Source organism: Styela clava, chromosome 14 (assembly GCF_964204865.1).
Source record: "Styela clava chromosome 14, kaStyClav1.hap1.2, whole genome shotgun sequence".
NCBI classification, from domain to species: domain Eukaryota; kingdom Metazoa; phylum Chordata; class Ascidiacea; order Stolidobranchia; family Styelidae; genus Styela; species Styela clava.
Genome location: NC_135263.1, coordinates 4,343,623 through 4,365,018, shown reverse-complemented (window position 1 = coordinate 4,365,018; position 21,396 = coordinate 4,343,623). Strand labels below are relative to the sequence as shown.

The following is a 21,396-nucleotide window of genomic DNA, read 5'->3' as shown; positions in this document are numbered from 1 at the left end:
AAAGCGACAATAGCATCACGCTATCTCTCTCTCTTGTGATGAATACTCTCCTGCTTCATCATCTTTGTTACAGATAATAGACTTAATAATAAACTCAATATGAAAACTATGAATAAAAAGCAGCTTATTTACAAAAGCTAGTCCAACAGCTAGGCTAATGTTCACATTATAATAAGAAGCAATATAACAATCGTGGTCATTATGACGTTACGTTCATAGATATATTTAACGAAATTTATATCATAGGAACTATAGTCGTAATTTCAGCAGACACAAGTGGGCCGGAAGAAACACTTTGGTGGGCCGTATCCAGTGGTGGGACTCAAATTTTTTGTCAGCCGGTTCCTTCACAAAAGTCATATATTTCTCAGCCGGTTCTGTTACAAACAGAACATTGACAGTAACCAGAAATGCTAACCGGTTCGCTGACCTCATAAAATTCCGTGAGGCGTTTCTATAGAACCGGTGCGAACCGGCTGAATCCCACCACTGGCCGAATCCAAGCACACTTTTCCGGCAATATTCCCAACAATGCTCTGCGAAAGCAAAATCTCATCTACAAAGCTGCTGTGATTTTCAGAAATACAACTCATGTAGCCTAACAGGCATGGAAACTTAGAATCTCTAACTGGGGCTCCCGAAGTATGCGAACCAAGATGGTGGACATCGGAATGTAATATGTGTACTAGGTTAGGGTTAGGCCATAATTTTAGGTACAAATACTACGGGAGGCTCTTGGCTAGTCTTCGAACTGATAATAGGACTAAAATAAGGAAAATTGGAGAAAAATAATCGCCTAACCTGTTACCGATGTTACGTTCAGATGTCCGCCATCTTGGTTCGCATACTTCGGGAGCAGCCTCTAACTTGTGACATGAAAATAGGTAAAAACAAAATGCTAACCATAATACTATAGACTAGTGTGGTTGTCAAACTTTTTAAGACGACCCCCCTCCCCCCTATTTTTAGAATCAGTCAAGCCTTCCCCCCACTTCAAAAATAACTACCTAACAGTAAACTACGAATAACAAATAGTAAGGCAAAAGTCTGAATCATTCAAAAAACATCCTAATTAAAAATATATTGTCTATGTCCTCTTTGTGAGACGCACCCCGCTGTTATAGACTTCCTTGCATTCCAGGATGCTCAAAAGTAGGCTGACTGCTAATCAGTGTTCCCGCTAAAGTGTGTGCGTGTGCGCGCGCACACAGCTTTTCAGAGGCTTCGCACACGCATAGATTTACTGCGCACAGTTTGTTGTTGGCCCACCCATTACCCGGTTAGAACGCCGAAATTTCTTCATTGGTTTTTGCACAAATATTAGTCATTTCCAAAAAAGTGCGCACACATACTACAAAAAATTAGAGGGAACATTGCTGCTAATAATTCTTGGTACTCCGTAGTATGTGTACCAGGTTAGAGATTAATTTCAGGTACAAATACTGCGGGAGTCACCTGGCTAGTCCCTGTACTAATATTGTGTTTATTACTTTAGATCTGTTTGTTTACATCAATGATTACCTTGTCTACACCCATAATTACTGCACCTATTTAGTCTGGTACTGTTCACTGGTCACTTATGTTTTGTCTGTGTTAAAGTAAGGAGCTAATAAATGTTTATCTGCATTCATGGGAATCAGTACATGGCGTTGTCGGCTTGTTAAAATGGATTTATCTAACCTGGAATAGGTTGCTGGGCTAACAGAAGTGCAAGATAAACTGAGTATTTTTTTACTTGTTGAGTATTTCAAAAAGTACAGGAATATTGTCAGAGATCGCTTTTATTTAATTACTTCAAAAAAGGCCAAACATGAATTTTTTTCTGGTTTTGTAGTACGTGTGCGAAAATCAGCAAATGCTGCAGAGGCAAGAGAGATGAATTTTGTTGACCTTTTTGCAACTATCATCATTAGTGTAGCCTACATGACGTTGACAATATTCAGGCAGAAATCTTGACGAAAAGAACACATTTAAATCTCACAGAAGTCATAGAACTTTGCACAGCCAAAGAACTGGCGCTCAAGTCAGCTGAATTCCCAAACACTGAGGAATATTGAGTCACCCCCTCAGATGACACAAACGAATATGCGGCAGCCATGACTGAGCAGACTAGAAGCAGAGCAATCTGATTCAAGCGGCCCAAATGCGATACGTGTGGACGTTTTGGGCATGGATCTAGAAGTATCGCTTGTCCCAGCATGAATAAAAGATGCTTCAAGTGTGTTACGATGGGCCATTTCGCAATAATGTGTCCAAACAGATGCCAAAATGATAGTCGAGTTTCTGTACCGGTGGATAGAAGGATCGATTCAATGGAAGTTGTCGATGCGGTGCAGTCCATACCCGTGGGCGTGAAAGGTCTTGAATTTAAGCTGCAAATTGTTCCCGCGATACCGCTGTCGCAGCTACAGTAGTAGGAGAAGCCTAGTGGAAAGCAATTTCTCCATTTAATCTGTTGAAGCCACCAACAACTCTGAAAGATGTCACTGGCGTGGCGCTCCAGTGTGAGGGTTGTTAAGAATTGGAGTTGTCATGGTCTACTTCTGCCGACAGCTTGGACACAGTCAGCTTATCTGTCAAATGATGCATGCCGAGATTCACGTTTGGTAGATCGAAAATTTCCATTTGATACTCCAAAATATGACTCAATGGGAGGTGTGAATACACAGATTATACGAGGCAAAACGAAAATTTCGATGATGAGCAAGTGGGGAAAAGCCAAAGCTGGATAGAAAACAAAAAAAACCTTTGTCAACTTCGAAGAACATTGGAAATACTGTACAGATCCTAAACCCCAAAGTACTGGACAAGGGAATATTTCAAGACTATTTACTTGAATTCGAAAACGGGAGAAAAACCTGGAGAAATCGCAGATTTCCGAGATTGTTTTAGATTTCTTCCTTTATAATACCCCGTCATCGAAATGACTGTTGATACTTAACATCGTCATTCAAATCAATCGTTTTTTTTCAAAATTTTCATTTTGCGAAGGGGGGATTGTAGTAATATTGTGTTAAATACTTTAGATCTGTTTGGTTACATCAATGAATACTTTGTCTGCACCTATTTAGTCTGGTACTGTTTACTGGTCATTACTTATCGATCTTTATCGATAAATATGTTAATAGGTATTTGTCTGTCTGCCTGCTAGATGCACGCGATATCTCACGAAAGCGAGGTTGAATCTGCTCCAAATTTTGCATGTGCATTCATCATATCTCGGACCAGGAGCCTATTGATTTTTGATGAATTATGTCGTATAATTAGTGAGTTATTAATTAATTAGTGATGGGAGACGAGGTGTATGGAGTAAGAGCGCTGTTTTGGGGATCCCCTAACTTTCGATCGATAAGTCTTCGTCATCTCGTTTATGTTTTGTCTGTGTTAAAGTAAGGAGGTAATAAACTGTGTTTAGTTAATGTTCATCTGCATTCTTGGGAATCAGTACATGGCGTTGTCGGCGTTGTCACTTGACTAGTCCCTGAACTCGTAATAGAACTAAAATAGGGAAAATTGGAATGAAATTATGTCCAAACCCTAACCTGGTACACATACTATGTTCCTGTGTCCGCCATCTTGGTTCACATACTATGGGAGTACCTAATAATTTTACTTAAAAAATGTAAATAATGACTCTCAGCCTACTCCTGAGTCGTTCCGTTATTCAAGATACCTACCATCAGGTGAAGGGCATACAATATGAGTTGCCTCTGTTCTGTCATCTGTTACACTTCCCTGATGCTCGCATATGATTTCATTGAGCTTTGATCGCGTTTTCTCCGACATACCTAAATGAAATTTTGCATTATTAAATAATAAATACGTTCAATTAATTAAATCAGCATTATGGTGAAATGGTTGATAACAAGTTGTTATGAATACCTCAAGAGAGAAGATTCCAACACTTTTTTACTAAAGGCTTTGAACAATCAGCCAATGATATATTAGAAGCTAATATATTTTAGAGAAGGCAGGAATATTTGAACCAGAAAACTTCAGCCTTCCGGACCAGCGATAGGTAACCTGCGGCGTGTGGCTCTTTGTTCTCAGAGCACTGGCTACTTTAACTTTTTATTGGAATACTTTGGTGAATACCTCTCTTCAATCTTTGATTAGGAAACCAGTTTAAAAAGCATTTACTTCTTTATATTTTTCCCAAATGGAATTTATCAAAATTTCATCCTTCACTCCTTTATATACTAACCTATCACTAAGACGGGTGGGTGGGCAATTACTTTTTTGAGTGGGCCAGAGGCTTAAAACTCATTTCGAGAAACTATGAATAAAAACAATTTATTTACAACAGCTAGTCTGACATATAGATATTTAAAAAGAAGCACAATGTTACAATCCGGGTCATTATGCCATTATTTTCAACGGAAATTTATATTTATAAAAACTATAGTGATAATTTCATCAGAGACAGCCAACTTATCGATCTAGCGGCGTGTATCCTTCGCTCTGACTCTGATAGCGAAACCGTATGTCCCATCACTAATTAATTAATAACTCGCTAATTATACGACATAATTAATCCGGAATCAATAGGCTTCTGATCCGAGATATGATGAATGCACATGCAAAATTTGGAGCAGATTCAACTCCGCTTCCGCGAGATATCGCGTAACATACGAAATTGTCTAACAGACAGACAACCAAACATATCTATCAACATACTTACCGATCAAGATCAATAAGTACTAATTCACCTTCTGTTAAATATATCACGGGGCGAGTAAGACAACCATTCTGTACCAATGCTTTTTCAATCAGCATAAACATTTCAACGTTCCTGTCCATACGAGATGGATTTTGGAAATCGAATCGCCGCAATCCTTGGTCTATCTTATACTTCATTATTGTTCCCAGAATATGGCACAGTCCTCCACCTAATCAAGAAGAATTATGAAGTTAAAAATAGATATGAATAATAATTTTTAAGCGTGTTTCACACACCCTTGGCATATCAAGGAGCCAGGCAGCATCTGAGAATAACGCAGGAGTGGGAAAGGTTTTTGGAACAAAGGAACTACAACAACAACATTTATAGTGTCACAAAAGCATAAGATGAAAACAATCAGCCTTGTGCCAAAACTAAATTTAATCGCAATCTCAACAAACTCATTGAGCTATGTTTTAGCTAGAACATCAAAATATGATTTTAGTTTGGTTGTGGCAGCATAAGATGTGGGCCAGATTGATTTGGCCCACAGGCCGTGGTTTGCCAAAGTCAAGTCTAAAGAGTACACCACAATACTGAAGACTGTTTGCTTAAACGAATGCCCGAGATACCATTGATCAAGTAGAAGAAACTTTGGTTAGGTGCAACTAGGACAGAGATGGGCTACATGAGGCCCACTAAAGCATTTTGTGTACCCCCACTCTATGAAATTCCTTACATTATTTGGTTTGAGAATTGAAAAATCACTCATATTGCTTATTACCAAACTGCAAATTACGTAGTTTTCTATAAAAATAACATGCGGAAAATACACAGGTCACTTAGACCAACAGAATCGGCTTTTTTTCACTCTCAAGTAAGACCAGTGGTCGGCAACCTTTTTTCAGTGACGGACCGGTAAAATCTGACCAAAATTTTGGCGGACCACCTTTATACAAATTACAGACGAACTGATGTAATTTAATAAATTATATGCGCTAGAAAAGTTACGTTGACAATACATTCAAAAACAAAGGTATAACGTGTTTCTTACGTTCGTCCTACTTCAATATTTCGTTTTTGTAGTTGTCAATTTTGAAAACCTGACTTTACATACTGGTAACAACGCTATTAGGGCATTGTACGTTTTTTGTGTCACCTTTCTGCGGACCGGCAATGGGCCGCGGCCCGGTGGTTGCCGACCACTGACTTAGACCAACAGAACAGGCTTTCACCCTCAAGTAATCTCAAACATATTCAGTTTTACCAGGTTTGAGGTCTTGGAAACATTTGATTGGAATTTTTGTTAATGCAGGTGATTTTGCATTTTTCCCAAAAGCATCTTCTTGAAATTGCAATAATTGAAGACATAGGTTTGAAAGGTATTTGTTAGTGAAGGACTCAACCTGTATAAGTAGAAAAAAAGTTTAGGATGGTTCATGCGACCATCAAGTCCATGCATTCGAAAACAAATAACGGGCTCACTAATCCAATAGCCTGATAGGTAACTGTAGAAGAGGCTGTGGCTCGTCATAGAATCAAGCTGTATTATTGGCTTTTCTGAATATGTAAATCTTATCCTATTAGATTATCTGGCTTGACTTTTTAGTCTGTGATATTTTTCAGGACAGTCAGTGCATATGAATCCAATAACAAGGCAGGTAGATAGGGTAAGATTTTTCATATTCAATAGAGCTTGACTTGACAAAGTACAGCTATGAATACCCGAAATGGCATCGGCGCCGGCGATAACGAACTCACTAGCGTCAGTGATCTCTCTCATATCGGGATCAGTGGACCAAGGAAACGAAAGAAATATCTTTCTCGATTTCGGGTGATCGTCTGCGCATAACTTCTGGATGACGTAGTCATGTTGGAGTTAGGAATGAGATATTCAAAAATTGTTGAGTCATGCCAACTAGAAATACGTGCCAGTAGCAGTGAGTATTCAGTGAATAAAATAAAATTTTACTCATTCCTGGGGTCTCCTGAAGTACGCGCCCTCAAGTACTTCTAGTAGGCGTAGCATAACGATTTCAATGATATAATATTCTTAACCCCCACTTGGGTACGTCACCCAAAAATGACATCACTATGACGTCATAATAGCGCCATAGAGCTTGCTAAAGTATAGCTACGAGCCTACGATCGTCTGAAATTGCATCTGTGCCGACTATAATGAACCCACTAACGTCAGCGATCTCTCTCTAATCGGTATCGTTTCGATGAGAAAACAGGGGGGGAGAGGGGCCATGCCCCTCGAGAATTTCATTCTCAATTCACCAGTTTTGTGGCAATCTTGTCTCGTCGCGCTTGCTGCTTGTCATTGTTACGTCACAAAGACTTGACCATTTGCTGTTATGAGCAGTTTGGGAAAGACTGTTTCGTTAGCTTTCGGTCAGTTACTCGGTCTTGATTTGTTCTCGCCGGTTTTTTATTCGAAACGCTTGGATTTTGATGACCAAATTACTTCGATGGCTAAATTTAAACAGGTGAAATGCAATTTGTTTCTTTCAGCAAAATAAAGAGTCGCTTTCCTCAAAAACATCAATAAGCGCTACTCAGGCAGTGGATGCACCGGTTACGTCAGTTACGTCTATCACTTCTATTCCCGAAGATAAACTAATATTCAAAGAGGGGAAATCAAACGATCTTGGATATATTCTTAAGAAACATACGCAGCTTACCGATACGGAGAGATACAGGCTTCTAACTTCAGATAGTCCGAAAAACGTGACGATTCTGGATACCGCTAGACAAAGTTGTCGTAAATTTCTCAAAAAATGGCTTGACGATGACAGATTTTGCAGTTGGTTAGTTTGAACCCAACTCTCTGATGGGGGTGGATTTTGTATTCACAAAAAGCCATCTGAGTTGTTGAATCAGTTTGCTTATTCACAAACTGTTGTTGTTTCGCGCTTGAAGAAGGGGTGCTTAAACCCAATATAATTTCTAAAATTTTCAAATTTTAAGGCTGGCTACGCCACTGGGTGCGGTGGCTTATTTATATCAGAAAATAACGAGAAGTGTAGAATACAACAAACAAACAAGTGGTACACAATACAGCACAAAACTTACTTGTGAATATTTCTTCATGAATTTATTCAACCAGTTTCTAATTGGTTCGAACATCTGGATTGTATCCTGAGAATCATAATATTTTGTATTTGGACATCCATCCTTCTTTTTTGAAGACATTCCGGTGGAAATTGCACCAGTAGGCTACTAGTACAGTAGTAGTATACGGTCTGTTTAACAAAAGAGAAAAATAATACCATTGAGATTGCAGGAAACATAAAAACCTAATTCAGTAATCAGATATTTCTAATGTCTGAATGTTGGAAGGGACTGCTGTGCCGGTATCTAATCTTCTTGTACCTGATTCCTCATTTTTATTTATTTTGTTTTCGTCATTTATTTTGCCGTATGTTAAGATTACCGGTACCGGTACGGTATGAAATCGAATTGAAATAAGCCTAACTTATACTGTTATACTCAATTGCTATTCTGTAATTGCCAATTATTTGAAGATAAACTTTTCTGAATTTCTGTTCCATATACTTGTCTTGTGTATTTCAATCAACTTGTGCCATTACGAATTCAAAATAAATTATCCCATCTTATCTAGTTTACTGTAAACATAGGATCGCAAGAATACAGAAAGAGGCTCGAACTGAACGGAAAATACCGGGTTCCGCGAGATGACGCTAACGTGCAAAGCAGAGTGGTGGACGGAGTCAAGTATTTTTGAATATAACAAAATCAATTTTAAAATGGAAACGTATTAGCAAAAATGAACTTCCCAGATTCCATTTATTGACTTTTTCTTCATAACATATACTGAGCAATACGTTAACGGGGATAATAATAAAAGGTTTGGCCATACACATATATATACGAGTATATCATACAACTTGGCGATCATTCGATTTCCGAGGAAAATGGGTCCGTAAGATTTGAATATGTCAGACTAAAATCGGAAACCAGTACTTGTAATGGCAGTTGCTATAATATTTACCCTAAAGTGGATAACATACGAAATGTTTAGCCACGGTTTCTCACCCCATACAACCCTATGTCGGGAATATGAATAGTTATTTGATATCGTTTTAAAGACATTGTGGCGGAGAGAGCCATAACTACCGAGTGGCTAAGTCAATAACTATACAGCGGTGAGATCAGAACGGGCGAACTCGCGTAGGACAGTTAGAGGTGCAATGACAGAAGATATTAGCACAATGTGGAGAAAACATTTGCATGGCCATTTTGTGAATCTGATGCTATTGTGAATCATAAAAAAGACTTTTATCGCGATACATGACGAGAAATTTTAAACATTTGAATTGGAAAATCAGTATTTGATTTCTTCACCATTCTGAATATACGAACTATACATACAGATATTGAAGGAAGTATAGAAAATAATCACATTTCAGGGTGAAAGGAGACGCCGAAAATCGATCCTGATCATCGAGCGGCGGCACTCTTGGGAAAGTCTAACAGAACGTGAACGTGAAAACGGTTATGTAACTACTTCTACTGTAACCGCACTTCACAACTGAATATTCGCTCGTATTAAAAAATTTCCGACGTCGTAAAAGGATTATTGGACACGTTTAGTGGCCATAACGATCGTTTCAAAATTTTGTTGTTATTGTTATTTTCTTTCGTCATTATCATTAAAAAATCGCTTTTCTCTTCGAATACTGGACCAATTGCTTTGAAATTTTCAGTGGTTAAAGATAAAATTTTTCTCCAGAAGGCTATTACTTTTTTTTCGCTATGACGTCATCAAAATTATTGCCATTGTGTGGCGCTACGTGTCCATATATTTGAGCATAGCTCTCTTGTTTCTTCTGTTGTTTGAAAGGAAATGTAATAAACTTCAAACAAGTCATTATCGTACTTGCTTGGCATTTTGGTAGTAACGGAATCTTTCTGGTTCTACCTTCCCAATTTATCACACCCTGGATGAGGGAGTGGCAGAGCTGGATTTAGACAAACAGAAGCCTTGGCTATGCTATTTCTGGGCTCCTTTATAACAATGACGTCGCTACTATACACGTGATCTTTGTTTATTTTGGGATTGTTATGAGAATTAGGTTCAGTTAACCCTGTTGCAGTGTGCTACACTTTGTTTATATTCTGTCATTATTACATTATCGTTCTTTGTGTTGTGATCACTGATTATCGTCAAGCGACAACGGCCTGCATCTGCCTTACTGCATTAGTTACGTGCCGTTACGAGTATTAGACGGTAGTCCGATTAAGTTTGGCTATACTTAGTGACTCAATGTAATTATGTTGTATGTTCTTGTGTTTAGGTTAAGATGCGTTTTTAGTTTCCTAAAGCCATACTTTTGGTTATTATAAATAAACTGTCATAACATGGATATTTAATACAAAAATTTAATACCAAGTGTTTATTTATTTGTTTTTACCAAACATTTTATTGTTATGCTGATTATGAAGTCGAAATAAACTTATACTTATATATATATACTTAAATGCGACTAGCTTCCTGTAAAGCAGAACTTTTAAATTTACAGTCTTCATAAGTGAAGCGTTCGTGAAATGTGATACTTGGAAAAGAACTTGGTACTTCCCCCTTATTGTACCCGGGTACTTGAAAATGAGAAAACAAAATTCTCGGCTCTATTTTGAGGAACAAAGAATGATATTGCATAGGTAGAAACAGGCTGTAATTGACAGATATAGGCAAATTTTTAGTCGATTTACCCAGATCAAAGAGCCAGTTCCAATACAATAAAATGAAGGAATTTTTTTATATCGTTGTTTTGTGTTTCATTTCTTATTCTAACCGGTAGGTATTGATACTTTGGTTTATCGATAGTTCTATCTATGTTCTTTTTTAATTGACCGATAATGCGGGCCGGCGTTTTGTTATTAATATTATTATTATATTATTACTTTACATATATTTCAAAGTTAGAATAATAGCACGTTTTGTCGGTAATTTTTTTAAAAGGCTAGCAATATGAATTTTAGGAGAATGGCGCTATTGAAATAGGAGTTGATTAGATCGTTTTTAACTACAATTATTTTCATCTATGCATATGTAAACAAATAACTGGCTAACTAATCCCCTACTCAACATGGACTTGTAACCGGGCGAGACGCCGTGGTTTTTAATATGATTAAGCCGTTCTATCGGCTTTCCTCTCCCCCCGGAATAAACATGTATATCCTATTTTTGCGTAGAAATAAGCTCAGCGCTAACTCAGATATAAAAAATGCTCGAGGGTGAAGTTAAGAAGCCCTTTGGGAGGTAAAAGGGATCTTTAGTACAAATCCCCGCCAACGCTCAAAATAAGAAAATTAGTAATTATCTAGTAAGGGTTGGGAGTGCAGATTACGAGGAAATTTCATATCATATCTAACCCTAAATACTAATTTGTCATGTCAAAACGCGGCGGTGGTGTTAAATCTCACATTTTTGCATTAGTGACAGGACTTTGTACAAAAGATCTGTTCGAAATTATAGCAAGTATTAAAGAGAGCATATCGCCGCACTAAAACCAAAATTGCTTCTGTCACATTTTTCAATAACGGGTATTTCAAACTCCTGTCAGTCGTAGACCTGACAGTGTCATCTTTCGGACTTGGTTATCTCCCGTGGCGTGTAATTCAAAAGCATATCACTAACTGTATTGATGAGCATCAAAAATGCAAAAAGTAATTGAAGTACCAGTATTGCTGTTTGTGAAAATTTGACAATGATAAGTTTCTAATCAGTTTATGGTCAGAATATATTGTTCACGATTTTATTGCAAGAGCGTCTTTTCCGTGTTATTCAACAAGCGCGTTCTGCCACAAGGATTTATTAGCTCAACATATCATGCCACCTAAATGGCATTTGATGATGGAGTCGGTTTTACTGAACGTCCGAAGTACGCTATATATGTCTTGTAGTAAAGCGACCGTGAGACTATTTCGATTCGTTGAACCACTGGGGCGCAACGAGGTTAAATAATAGCTTATTACGTCAAACATCACGATGCGGTTAATTTTACACGGGTAAAGGTTTAGGTGTTTCTCAGAAATTTCCATCCCGAATAGTATCACAAGTACTTCTAGTGCAATGGTTTTCAAACTTTTCAAGCCGCGCCCCTTTTTTAGAATTTATCATGTCTAGCAGCCCACCTCAAAAATAACTATCTAACAATAAGATACAAATAACAGACAGTAACGTGAAAATAAGTTTTATTTAAAAATATGTGTGAATAATGACGAAATGTAAACGATAAAGAAACATAAAAATTGGAATAAGGAGGACAAAATCAAATCTAACAAATATTCATATTTTTAATCAATTTCACGTCCTCAAAAAAAATTTGTCTACGCCCCACCGTCTGAGAAGCACTATTCTAGTGGGAAGTCGACTGGTAACCGGACGTTAGACCGTGGTATGCCATCTCCCGCGAGATAAATATAAAAATCCTATCTTATCCAATTTTTTTTTTAGATGCAATTTCTGGCGAAGAAATCAGTGACGTAGATCATCCTAAATTCAGGTCGAAGTCGGTTCAAACAACGACAACGGGTCTTACCACAAGAAAAGGTAAGAGTCAAGATTATTGTTGTTGAGTAATACAATTATCCTATTTTACAGAGTAAAAGGTCACTTTAATCCCATTTTTTTTAAATCGATCATGCGATTAGATTATACAATTACCATATTTTACGGAGCAGTAGGCGCACATCGAATCCTTTTTTTCTCTCAAAAACCATCATGCGCCTAAAAACGGTTGCGTTTTATGGCCCAATGCGCCTAGTGTATGAAAACAAGAAAGCTATGCTCAGATATATGGACACGTTTACCGATTCCAAGAAAAGCACCAACATTTAGAGACATCAGATATAACAGTGACTGCAAGCCCCGCTTTTACGAGACAGTTACGAGTTAGTTCAGTGTCACCGCGCTGTGTAAGGATACCGGAACTGCCCTATCTTTAGAAGTTCCTGTCTTGTGACAGCGTGAATTGATATTGCAAGATGGTCCGACTCACAACTTTAGTAACATCAACGATCCGAGTCACCACTGTAATATAACACCAAGTACAGCACTATTCGCCATTCACCATTCCTCAAATCTTAGCAAAGCAAGGATTTCGTTACGAACAACCGAGAAAAATTTCATCTAACCACTAAAAATTTTAAAGCAATTGATCCAGTAACCAAAGAGAAAAGCGACTTTTTAGATTTTCCATTAGGTAAAATACGATACAATAAATTCAATCCAAAACACTTGGTTCCAACCCTTTTTCGTTCATTTTCGACTTTTTATTCTTCCCTTGTTAAGTTTAACGTCTCAACCACACCGTTCATCACCGCACGCTGTTGTAAAGCATTGCTAATAGTTGTGTAATCGCTTGTATATTTTTAAGTTTACATTAAAGTACTAATTACAGCGCTTCAGTAGTGTGTGTAGTGTGTACCAATATGGATGCAACTAATTTTGTTCACCTACTTTACATCAAGTTGTATAAAGGGACTGAAACCTATGGGCAAGGAGTATATTCACTTGACTAACATAGACAGTCCCCGAACTCTTAATAGAACTAAAACGAGGCAAATCGTAATACAATTATGCCCTAACCCTAACCCGGTACACATACTATGGGAGTACCCTAATTACTGTATAATTCATATTACTATAAACATTTCCAGTTTCACCGCCACCTAAACAATTTCGACCACAACGAGACGGTAGACCACGCAATTCGGATTCTAGCGAAGACAAAGAGGAAGCTGAAACGACAGGACAAAATGATGTAAATGAGGATACCTGGAAAATATCCGTCGGTGCTGTTGGTGGCTCAAGTGTTATTATTTCAGCTTCTATAACCCTGATCATTGTCGCAATAAGACGCGGATGCTGTACCTGCAATAACTGTTGCAACTACTGTTGCTAAATACGAATCGGTTATGTTTGTTATAGGGTTCATATATATTAATGAGTTCATATATATCTGAATAGGGTGTTAAAAAATAAGGCAAAATTAACAGAATTTAAGATAAAATGCTACTCAAAACATTTAACGACAGCTCGTTTAACAGTATTGAATTACGGTGAAATGTCATTTAAAAATTTCACAATTGAAGCTTTTTAACAGTTACTTTTTGAACGTACTTTCTGAACGTTGCCATGACGAAAAATTTCACCTTAAATATGCATAACTTTTTCAACATCCTGTATTTGACGGATCACAATTTTTTTATTCGAATAGTTCTTCATTACCTACACTCAAAAACCAGTACAGGTATTGCTTTAAAACCCGTTGTGCCTTATCTAGGAATAAAATCAACTCTTTAAGTAATTTATTGATAGTCCGCCTTATGGTTCGAAAAGACGCTACATATTACAGTTGTATATGTCTACCAGACTATACGGTGATATATATCTCATAAGCTAGTACCGTTAGGAGAGATATATGACCCTATAGCACTGACATGGGCAACTACGGCCCGCGGGCCAAATCGGGCCAGTTTGGTAATTCAATCTGGCCCGCCTGATTATGCCACAACCAAATTTTGATGTTTTAGCTGAAAATAGCTCAAGTAATTCGAGATTAAATTAGTTTTGGAAAGGGGCTTATTGTTTTCCACTTTTGCTTTTGTAACTTTTGTAAATATTGTTTATGAAATGTAACCTTTTACGTCACACTTACATGGCCCGCCAGTTTAGAGTGAGGCAAATTTTTTGGCCCCCAGTCCAGAAACCTTGCCCACCCCTGCTATAGTGTAATGAGTCCAAACCTATGGGTCGTCTGCAATTTTTCGTGGGGCGCTGAAAGTTATTTATCTTCTTTGGTCGCTCGCTTGTTTTTTAACAAAAACCTGAACGTTACTAATTCTATTTTCTAGTGAAATCTATTTTTTTTTCATTTGGTATTGAAGTGTTGCTCAATAGTAATTGTATATGTGGGAATGATCACTTGTCAGTAATCATTTTGCTATTTTCGGTCTTTTCGGACGGTCCTTGATACTAAAATACGGAAAATCTTTCTTAAACTAAAAAAGCCACTCCACGGTCTCAGAGATACTCACGAAGTATGTGAACCAAGATGGTGGACACCGAAACGTAGTATGTGTACCAGATTGGGGTAGGCCATAATTTTATTCCAATTATTCTCATTTTAGTTATATTACGAGTTCAGGGACTAGCCAAGTGACTCCCGCAGTAATTGTACCTGAAACTATGGCCTGACCCTAACCTGGTACATATACTACGTTCCGGTGTCCGCCGTGTTGGTTCAAATACTTCGGGAGTATCGTTTCAGAACTCGCTGTTGGAAAATAAGAGCAGGCTTCTCACTTTGGAATAATTTCAGTGAAAATAAATGTTACGTAAAAATGATTGTTTTATATTAATCATTTATTTTTGAAGTCATAAAAGTATTACATGTGGTTTAGTATTTAAGCATATCCTTGGGCCGTGTGATTTTACAAAATCTATTATTTTTTTTGCTTTTTTTCAATGAAAAATCCCACTGGAATGATAATTTAAATTTGAATGCTGCAAAAACGATTCCAAAACACATTTTCAGTTTTTTTACCAATTGCTAGAATATTGGCAGTGTTTCCATAAATTAGTTTGCACAAATGACAATTTTTTGTTGTTGATTCTTGCACTGTTATAGTAAACTGTTATTAATTTGTACTAGCAGTTCATTGTTTGTAGATAGTAGTATTGGGTGAGTGAACACGTACTATTTCTTTTATCAATACCTTTCCATTTAAAATCTGTACGTTTCAAACCTTACTTGAGGTTTTGTTTGCTCTCCCGATTCTATAATCAGTTTTATTTTTTTTGTTCTTATCAATTACTTTATCGTCTATTAAGCTGATTATGGAGTCGAAATAAACTTATTATTGTTAGAAATAAATTAATCAAATACACATATTCATGTATATAATACCAGCGTGTTTTTATTTATTTCATGGCGCTACATAAAAATCGCAATCGACCAGGGATACACTACTTTTTACTCGTCCGACAAGGTTTACATGTAAGCGTTACGGCTGTCACGACGATGGACTTAGCGACACTTGCTTAGGAAACGAAACATATATTTATAACATATTATCCCCGCCATGACGTTAGAAGATCATTTTTAAATAATCATTGCAAAGATCTGAATATCCCGTAAATATTCTAAATTTCCTAACAAATACTAGAATTATAACTTTTGTTATAAATACTAATTTGTCATGTTAAAACGTGGTGGTGGTGCTTCTCTCAAATCTCACATTTTTGCATTAGTACACTTTGTACAAAAGATCTGATCGAAATTATAGCAAGTATTACAAAGAGCATATCGCCGCACTAAACCAAAATTGCTTCTGTCACATTTTTCAATAACGGGTATTTTAATCTCCTGTCAATCGTAGACCTGACAGTGTCATCTTTCGGACTTGGTTATCTCCCGTGGCGTGTAATTCAAAAGCATATCACTAACTGTATTGATGAGCATCAAAAATGCAAAAAGTAATTGAAGTACCAGTATTGCTGTTTGTGAAAATTTGACAATGATAAGTTTCTAATCAGTTTATGGTCAGAATATATTGTTCACGATTTTATTGCAAGAGCGTCTTTTCCGTGTTATTCAACAAGCGCGTTCTGCGACAAGGATTTATTAGCTCAACATATCATGCCACCTAAATGGCATTTAATGATGGAGTCGGTTTTACTGAACGTCCGAAGTACGCTATATATATATATATATGTCTTGTAGTAAAGCGACCATGAAACTTTTTCGATTGATTGAACCACTGCGGCGCAACAAGCTTAAATAATAGCTTATTACGTCAAACGTCAAGTTAACTGGTTAACTTTACACGGATAAAGGTTTAGGTGTTTCTCTGAAATTCCCAGTCTGAATAGTATCACAACAAAGGCTGGACATTTAGAATCGAATATTCGAATCGAATAGTAAATTATTCGAATCGGTTCAGAGCAAAATTTCGAATCGCCGCCATCTTGTTTTTCTTTCCGCCCATGGTCGACGTGAATTTATAAATTTTTTTATTGAAGCCATATTTTTAACGTATTACTGACATATGACTCTTTTCTGCAGTGAGTTATTGATGAAAACGTGTTTTTTTATTGTGTGTGAACGGTCAGCAATCTGCCTGAATGATGTATACTATGTTTTCAGTAGTTTATGTGTCTGGAGGACCTAATACAATAAGAAATTTACATACAATTTTATATTCCCAAGTATTCGAGTCGATTCGATTCAAAAAAATATTCGATTCGATTCTGAAATCATCAGGTATTCTAATATGCCCAGCCCTAATCACAAGTACATCCAGTGCAGTGGATCTCAAACTTTTTAAGGCTCGCGCCCCCTTTTTGGAATTCATCAAGTCTCGCGCCACAACTCAAAAATACCTATCTCACAATTAGGTACAACTAACAGGTAAATATGAAAATCTTATCTTATCCAAATTTTATTTTTAGAAGCAATTTCCGGCGAAGAAATCATTGACGTAGATCATCCTAAATCCAGGTCGGAGTCGGTTCAAACAACGACAACAGCTCTTGCCACAAGAAAAGGTAAGTGTCAAGATTATTGTTGTTGAGTTATACAATTACCCTATTTTACACTAAAAGGTGCACTTTGATTCCCTTTATTTCTAGAGAATTGATCATGCGATTAGGTCATTCAATTACCCTATTTTACGGGACGTAGTATGTGCACCAAGGTGGCAGATACCGGAACGTAGTATGTGTACCAGGTTAGGTTTAGGGCATTATTTTATTCCATTTGCCTTATTTTAATTCTTTTATGAGTTCGGGGACTAGCCAGAGGACTCCCGTAGTAATTGCACCTGAAGTTATGGCTTAACTCTAACCTGGTACCACTACTACGTTCCGGTGTCCTCCATCTTGGTGCACATACTACGGGAGTACCTTGTACGGAGCAAAACCCGCTGCGTTTTATGGCCCGATGCGCTTCATGTATGAATAAAAACCCAACCTTCTACTTTTTATTCCTCCCTCATTAACTTTAACGTCTAAAACACACCGTTCATCACCGCAAGCCGAAGTTATTTAAATATTTTGTTTAGTAAAGCATTGCTAATAGTTGTGTAATCGCTTGTATATTTTCAGGTTTACATTAAAGTATTAGTTACCGGATAGGATAGGATTTATATATTTATCCCGAGGGAGAGAATATGGCTTAACCATATGGCGAACCACGGCTCTCGTCCAGCACCATTCCATGTCGGGTATGGGATTAGTTAGTTATTTGTTTTCGGAAGTATGGACTTGATGGTGGAGGAAGCCGTAACCGACCAGCGGTTACGTGAACACCCTACGTCGGCGAGGAGTCCAGCAATCCTCTCGCACATAACCATCCCCGAATGGGATTCTAACCTGAGAATTCACGCAGAATAATCACAGGTGCGGTGGTGAACGTATTCCGCCCGCCTGTAGGCAATATAGTATATAATTTAGGCATAAACATTTTCAGTTTCACGGCCACCTAAGCAATTTCGACCACGACAGGACGACAGACCACGCTATCCGGATTCCAGTGAAGACGAGTCTGAAACAACAAGACAAAATGATGTTAATGAGTGGAATGTCGGGGAAATTGCCGGCTTTGTAGTTGCTGGCATTACAGGCGTAGTGGCTGTTCCTGCAGCCCTGATTCAATGCTTAAGACGAGGATGCTGTATCTGCGAAAACTGTTGCAACTGCTGTAATTGAATACAAAAATTTCTTAGTTAGTTCATATATATATATATATATATATCAGGGGTGATTAAATTGTGGGCCGGATCCGGTCCACCGAAGTGTGTCATCTGGCCCACTTGTGTCTGCTGAAATTACGACTATAATTTTTATGAATATCAATTTCTGTTGAAAATATCGATGAAAACACGTCATAATGACACTGATTGTTACATTGTCCCTCTTATTATAATTATATAAACGCCAGCCTAGCTGATGAACTAGCATTTGTAAATGATCTGTCTTTATTCTTAGTTTTCCACATTGAGGTTTGAGCTTTCGGCCTATAGTAACCAAGTCTATTACTTCGATATTTTTCGGATAGATCTTTATTATCTACACTCAAAACCAGTGCCGGTATTGCTTTAAAAGCCCTAGTAATTTTTACGTACGGTAATTTATTTATAGTGCGTCTCATGGTTCAGAAAATACGGTATATACAGTATTATAGTTAAAGGTCTACCAGACTATTACGTGTAATATATATATATACCGTATAACTAGTAATGTAAGGAGTGATATATGACTCTGTAGCGCAGCCGTTCCCAAGCAGTTGACGATCACAAAATTGAGTTTAATTTAAAAGCAGCATTATTTTCGTGTAAGTACGCCGTGAGATTTTTTCCCTGATTATTTATCGCCGCACGAACAAAATGTTTGGGAACCGCTGCTTTCGCGTAATGATTTTGTTGGAAATATATTAAACTTTAAAATAATATATTATCGTACTTGCTTGGGTTTTATGTTTTCCGCACATCGACCAAATATTTCATGCTTTTCTGGCGTGTGACATTTTACTCACTAGGCGCCGAGATGTACCTTTAAGGAAGGATCAAAATGACTATTATCTTGTCATTGTTATGCTGCAGATATTAAACGCTACCGAGTCCGACGCATTTCTTATCGGCGAACGCATAGGAATTGGAGGTAAGATCGGTTCCAAAAATTCCACCACCCAGGCCCGTTGGTATTAAACCCGACCCAGCTGGAGCCCGACTAACTAACTGGATTTGCAGGCCCGAGCTCAAAGCAAACCCGAAATCTCATATATATTTTATTTAGGTGTTCTTTGAATTGTCATTGCAAGAGTTTAGTACAGTATGTGTCGTGTATGGTGGCCCATCGTTGTCACGTGTAAAATTTAAAAAAAAAAATGAAAAAAAAAAAATGAAAAAGCGAAAATAAAAATTAGTTGTGAAAAAACATAAAAATAATTGAAAAAAAAGAAATAAAAAAAAAATTGAAATTAAAAAAAAATTGAAAAATAAAAAAAAATTTAATAAAAAAATTAAAATTAAAAAAAAATTGAAAAAAAAAAAAAAAAAATTGGATAAAAAGAAAATAAAAAGGTTGACAACGATGGTCCGCCTCGTGGCCCATCGTTGTCACGCGTTTTTATTTAATTTGATGCTGCTTGGGACCAACGTTGTCAGGCTTAATCCTACACGCACAAATGTGTTCCTGGGTTTCTAACTCACTACTGATTTTCATGAGCAATATCCAATAAATTCAACATGAAAATGTTCTATAAATTCTCCATGCTACAAGTTCAACCACAAGCAATATATTTATAATAATGATAAGAGAATATAGAATTGGATACGAAAATTTGTTTTTACGTGTAGAAGATAATTTAATTGGAAAATGCTGCTTAACTGCTCAGACACTCGTGCAATGCCGGTACGGTACCGTCTGACCGTACCGGTACCCATGCAATCACTCGTGAAAGAATGGGAGATACGGATAGTCTCGTAGAATATAGTCTACTGAAACACTCTCTGCGCCTGCCCCATACCGTACAGCCGTAACGTACCGATCCAGACAAATGATAAATCGCCCGTGCTCAACCATTTATTTCAATCCATACCTCGACTCACTATATTCTACTAGGATCGAGGTATGGATTGAAATAAATGGTTGAGCACGGGCGATTTATCATTTGTCTGGATCGGTACGTTACGGCTGTACGGTATGGGGCAGGCGCAGAGAGTGTTTCAGTAGTCTATATTCTACGAGACTATCCGTATCTCCCATTCTTTCATGAGTGATTGTATGGCTACCGGTACGGTCAGACGCAAAGCGACTATAACCGACTACCGGTATTTGGTAAGACGGTGCCGGCATCGCGAGTGTGCAGACAACTGAGTAGTTAAGCAGCATTCTCCAATTAAATTACCTTATACACGTAAAAACAAATTTTCCGAATTTTCGTATTCATTTCTATATTCTCTTATCATTATTATAAATATATTACTTCTTGTTGAACTTGTAGCATGGAGAATTTATGGAACATTTTCATATTGAATATTGCTCAAGAAAATCAGTAGTGAGTTTGAAACCCAGGGAACACATTTGTGCGCGTAGGATTATGCCTGACAACGTTGGTCCCAAGCAGAAGCAAATTTTATAAAAATAAAAACGCGTGACAACGATGGGCCACGAGGCGGACCATCGTTGTCAACCTTTTTATTTTCTTTTTATTCAATTTTTTTTTTTTTTAATTTTTTTTTTTTTTTTAATTTTTTTTTTTTTTTTTTATTTCATTTTTATTTATTTATTTTTTTTTAATTTTAATTTTTTTTTTAATTATTTTTATGTTTTTTTACAACAATTTTTTTATTTTCGGTTTTTTATTTTATTTTTTATTTTCAATTTTACGCGTGACAACGATAGGCCACCATAGTCGTGTTGATGAGGCAACTTCTGTTTTGTAGCAGACCACGGTCTCTTGTGGCCAAAACACAGCCTAAAAGCCTCATTTAAAAAAAAAAAAGTCAGCAATGGAGAAGCCCGATCAGAACGTAATGATTGACATTCCAGGCCCGACCCGGGGATCGGGCTCAAGCTCTTAGTTCTAATCGGAATTAATGGATGAAATACCAGATTCAGACATTTATTTTCGTCGTGCAAGAGCAATACTTGTATACAATATTGTATGAAATAAATGCCATGCTTTGTGTGTAAATGC

At 37.2% G+C, this 21,396-nt stretch overlaps 2 protein-coding genes across 8 annotated transcripts in view; one reads left to right on the top strand and one right to left on the bottom strand.

Moving 5' to 3' along the window:
- Positions 1 to 7,906, bottom strand: part of LOC120340441 (SWI/SNF complex subunit SMARCC2-like) — a 45,438-nt gene extending 37,532 nt beyond the window's left edge. For 2 of the 4 annotated variants that reach the window (XM_039408696.2, XM_039408697.2), the window contains exons 1-4: positions 7,739 to 7,905; positions 5,928 to 6,066; positions 4,710 to 4,889; positions 3,678 to 3,788 (exon numbers count right to left, since the gene is read on the bottom strand). In XM_039408696.2, the coding sequence (XP_039264630.2) occupies positions 3,678 to 3,788; positions 4,710 to 4,889; positions 5,928 to 6,066; positions 7,739 to 7,858 (550 nt within the window). In that variant the 5' untranslated portion in view covers positions 7,859 to 7,905. Of the gene's footprint in view, positions 1 to 3,677; positions 3,789 to 4,709; positions 4,890 to 5,927; positions 6,067 to 7,738 lie in introns of all 4 variants that reach the window. The other 2 variants (XM_039408699.2, XM_039408698.2) reach the window with 2 other exon arrangements.
- A 905-nt stretch (positions 7,907 to 8,811) lies between these two features.
- On the top strand, positions 8,812 to 18,699 carry LOC120340372 (uncharacterized). Of its 4 annotated transcripts, none has more exons than XR_013480407.1 (3): positions 8,812 to 10,484; positions 12,147 to 12,242; positions 13,352 to 13,396. XR_013480407.1 is itself a non-coding variant. In XM_078120237.1 (3 exons), exons 1-3 carry the CDS (start codon positions 11,520 to 11,522, stop codon positions 18,402 to 18,404), a joined length of 387 nt encoding a protein of 128 aa, XP_077976363.1. In that variant the 5' UTR covers positions 10,504 to 11,519; the 3' UTR covers positions 18,405 to 18,699. The 4 variants fall into 4 exon arrangements, 2 of the variants coding, with proteins under 2 accessions (XP_077976363.1, XP_077976362.1); XR_013480406.1 differs by lacking the exon at positions 13,352 to 13,396 and adding an exon at positions 18,166 to 18,699 and having other exon boundaries at positions 8,813 to 10,484; XM_078120237.1 differs by lacking the exons at positions 8,812 to 10,484; positions 13,352 to 13,396 and adding exons at positions 10,504 to 11,571; positions 18,166 to 18,699.
- The last annotated feature ends 2,697 nt before the right edge of the window (positions 18,700 to 21,396 follow it).

Excerpts from the sequence above, each read along its gene's own strand:
- LOC120340372 (XM_078120236.1), top strand. The coding sequence starts at position 11,520 with ATGCCACCTAAATGGCATTTGATGATGGAGTCGGTTTTACTGAACGTC. Across the intron at positions 11,572-12,146 it reads GGTTTTACTGAACGTCCGAA|ATGCAATTTCTGGCGAAGAA; the intron begins GTACGCTATATA and ends TTTTTTTTTTAG. Across the intron at positions 12,243-13,351 it reads GGGTCTTACCACAAGAAAAG|TTTCACCGCCACCTAAACAA; the intron begins GTAAGAGTCAAG and ends AAACATTTCCAG.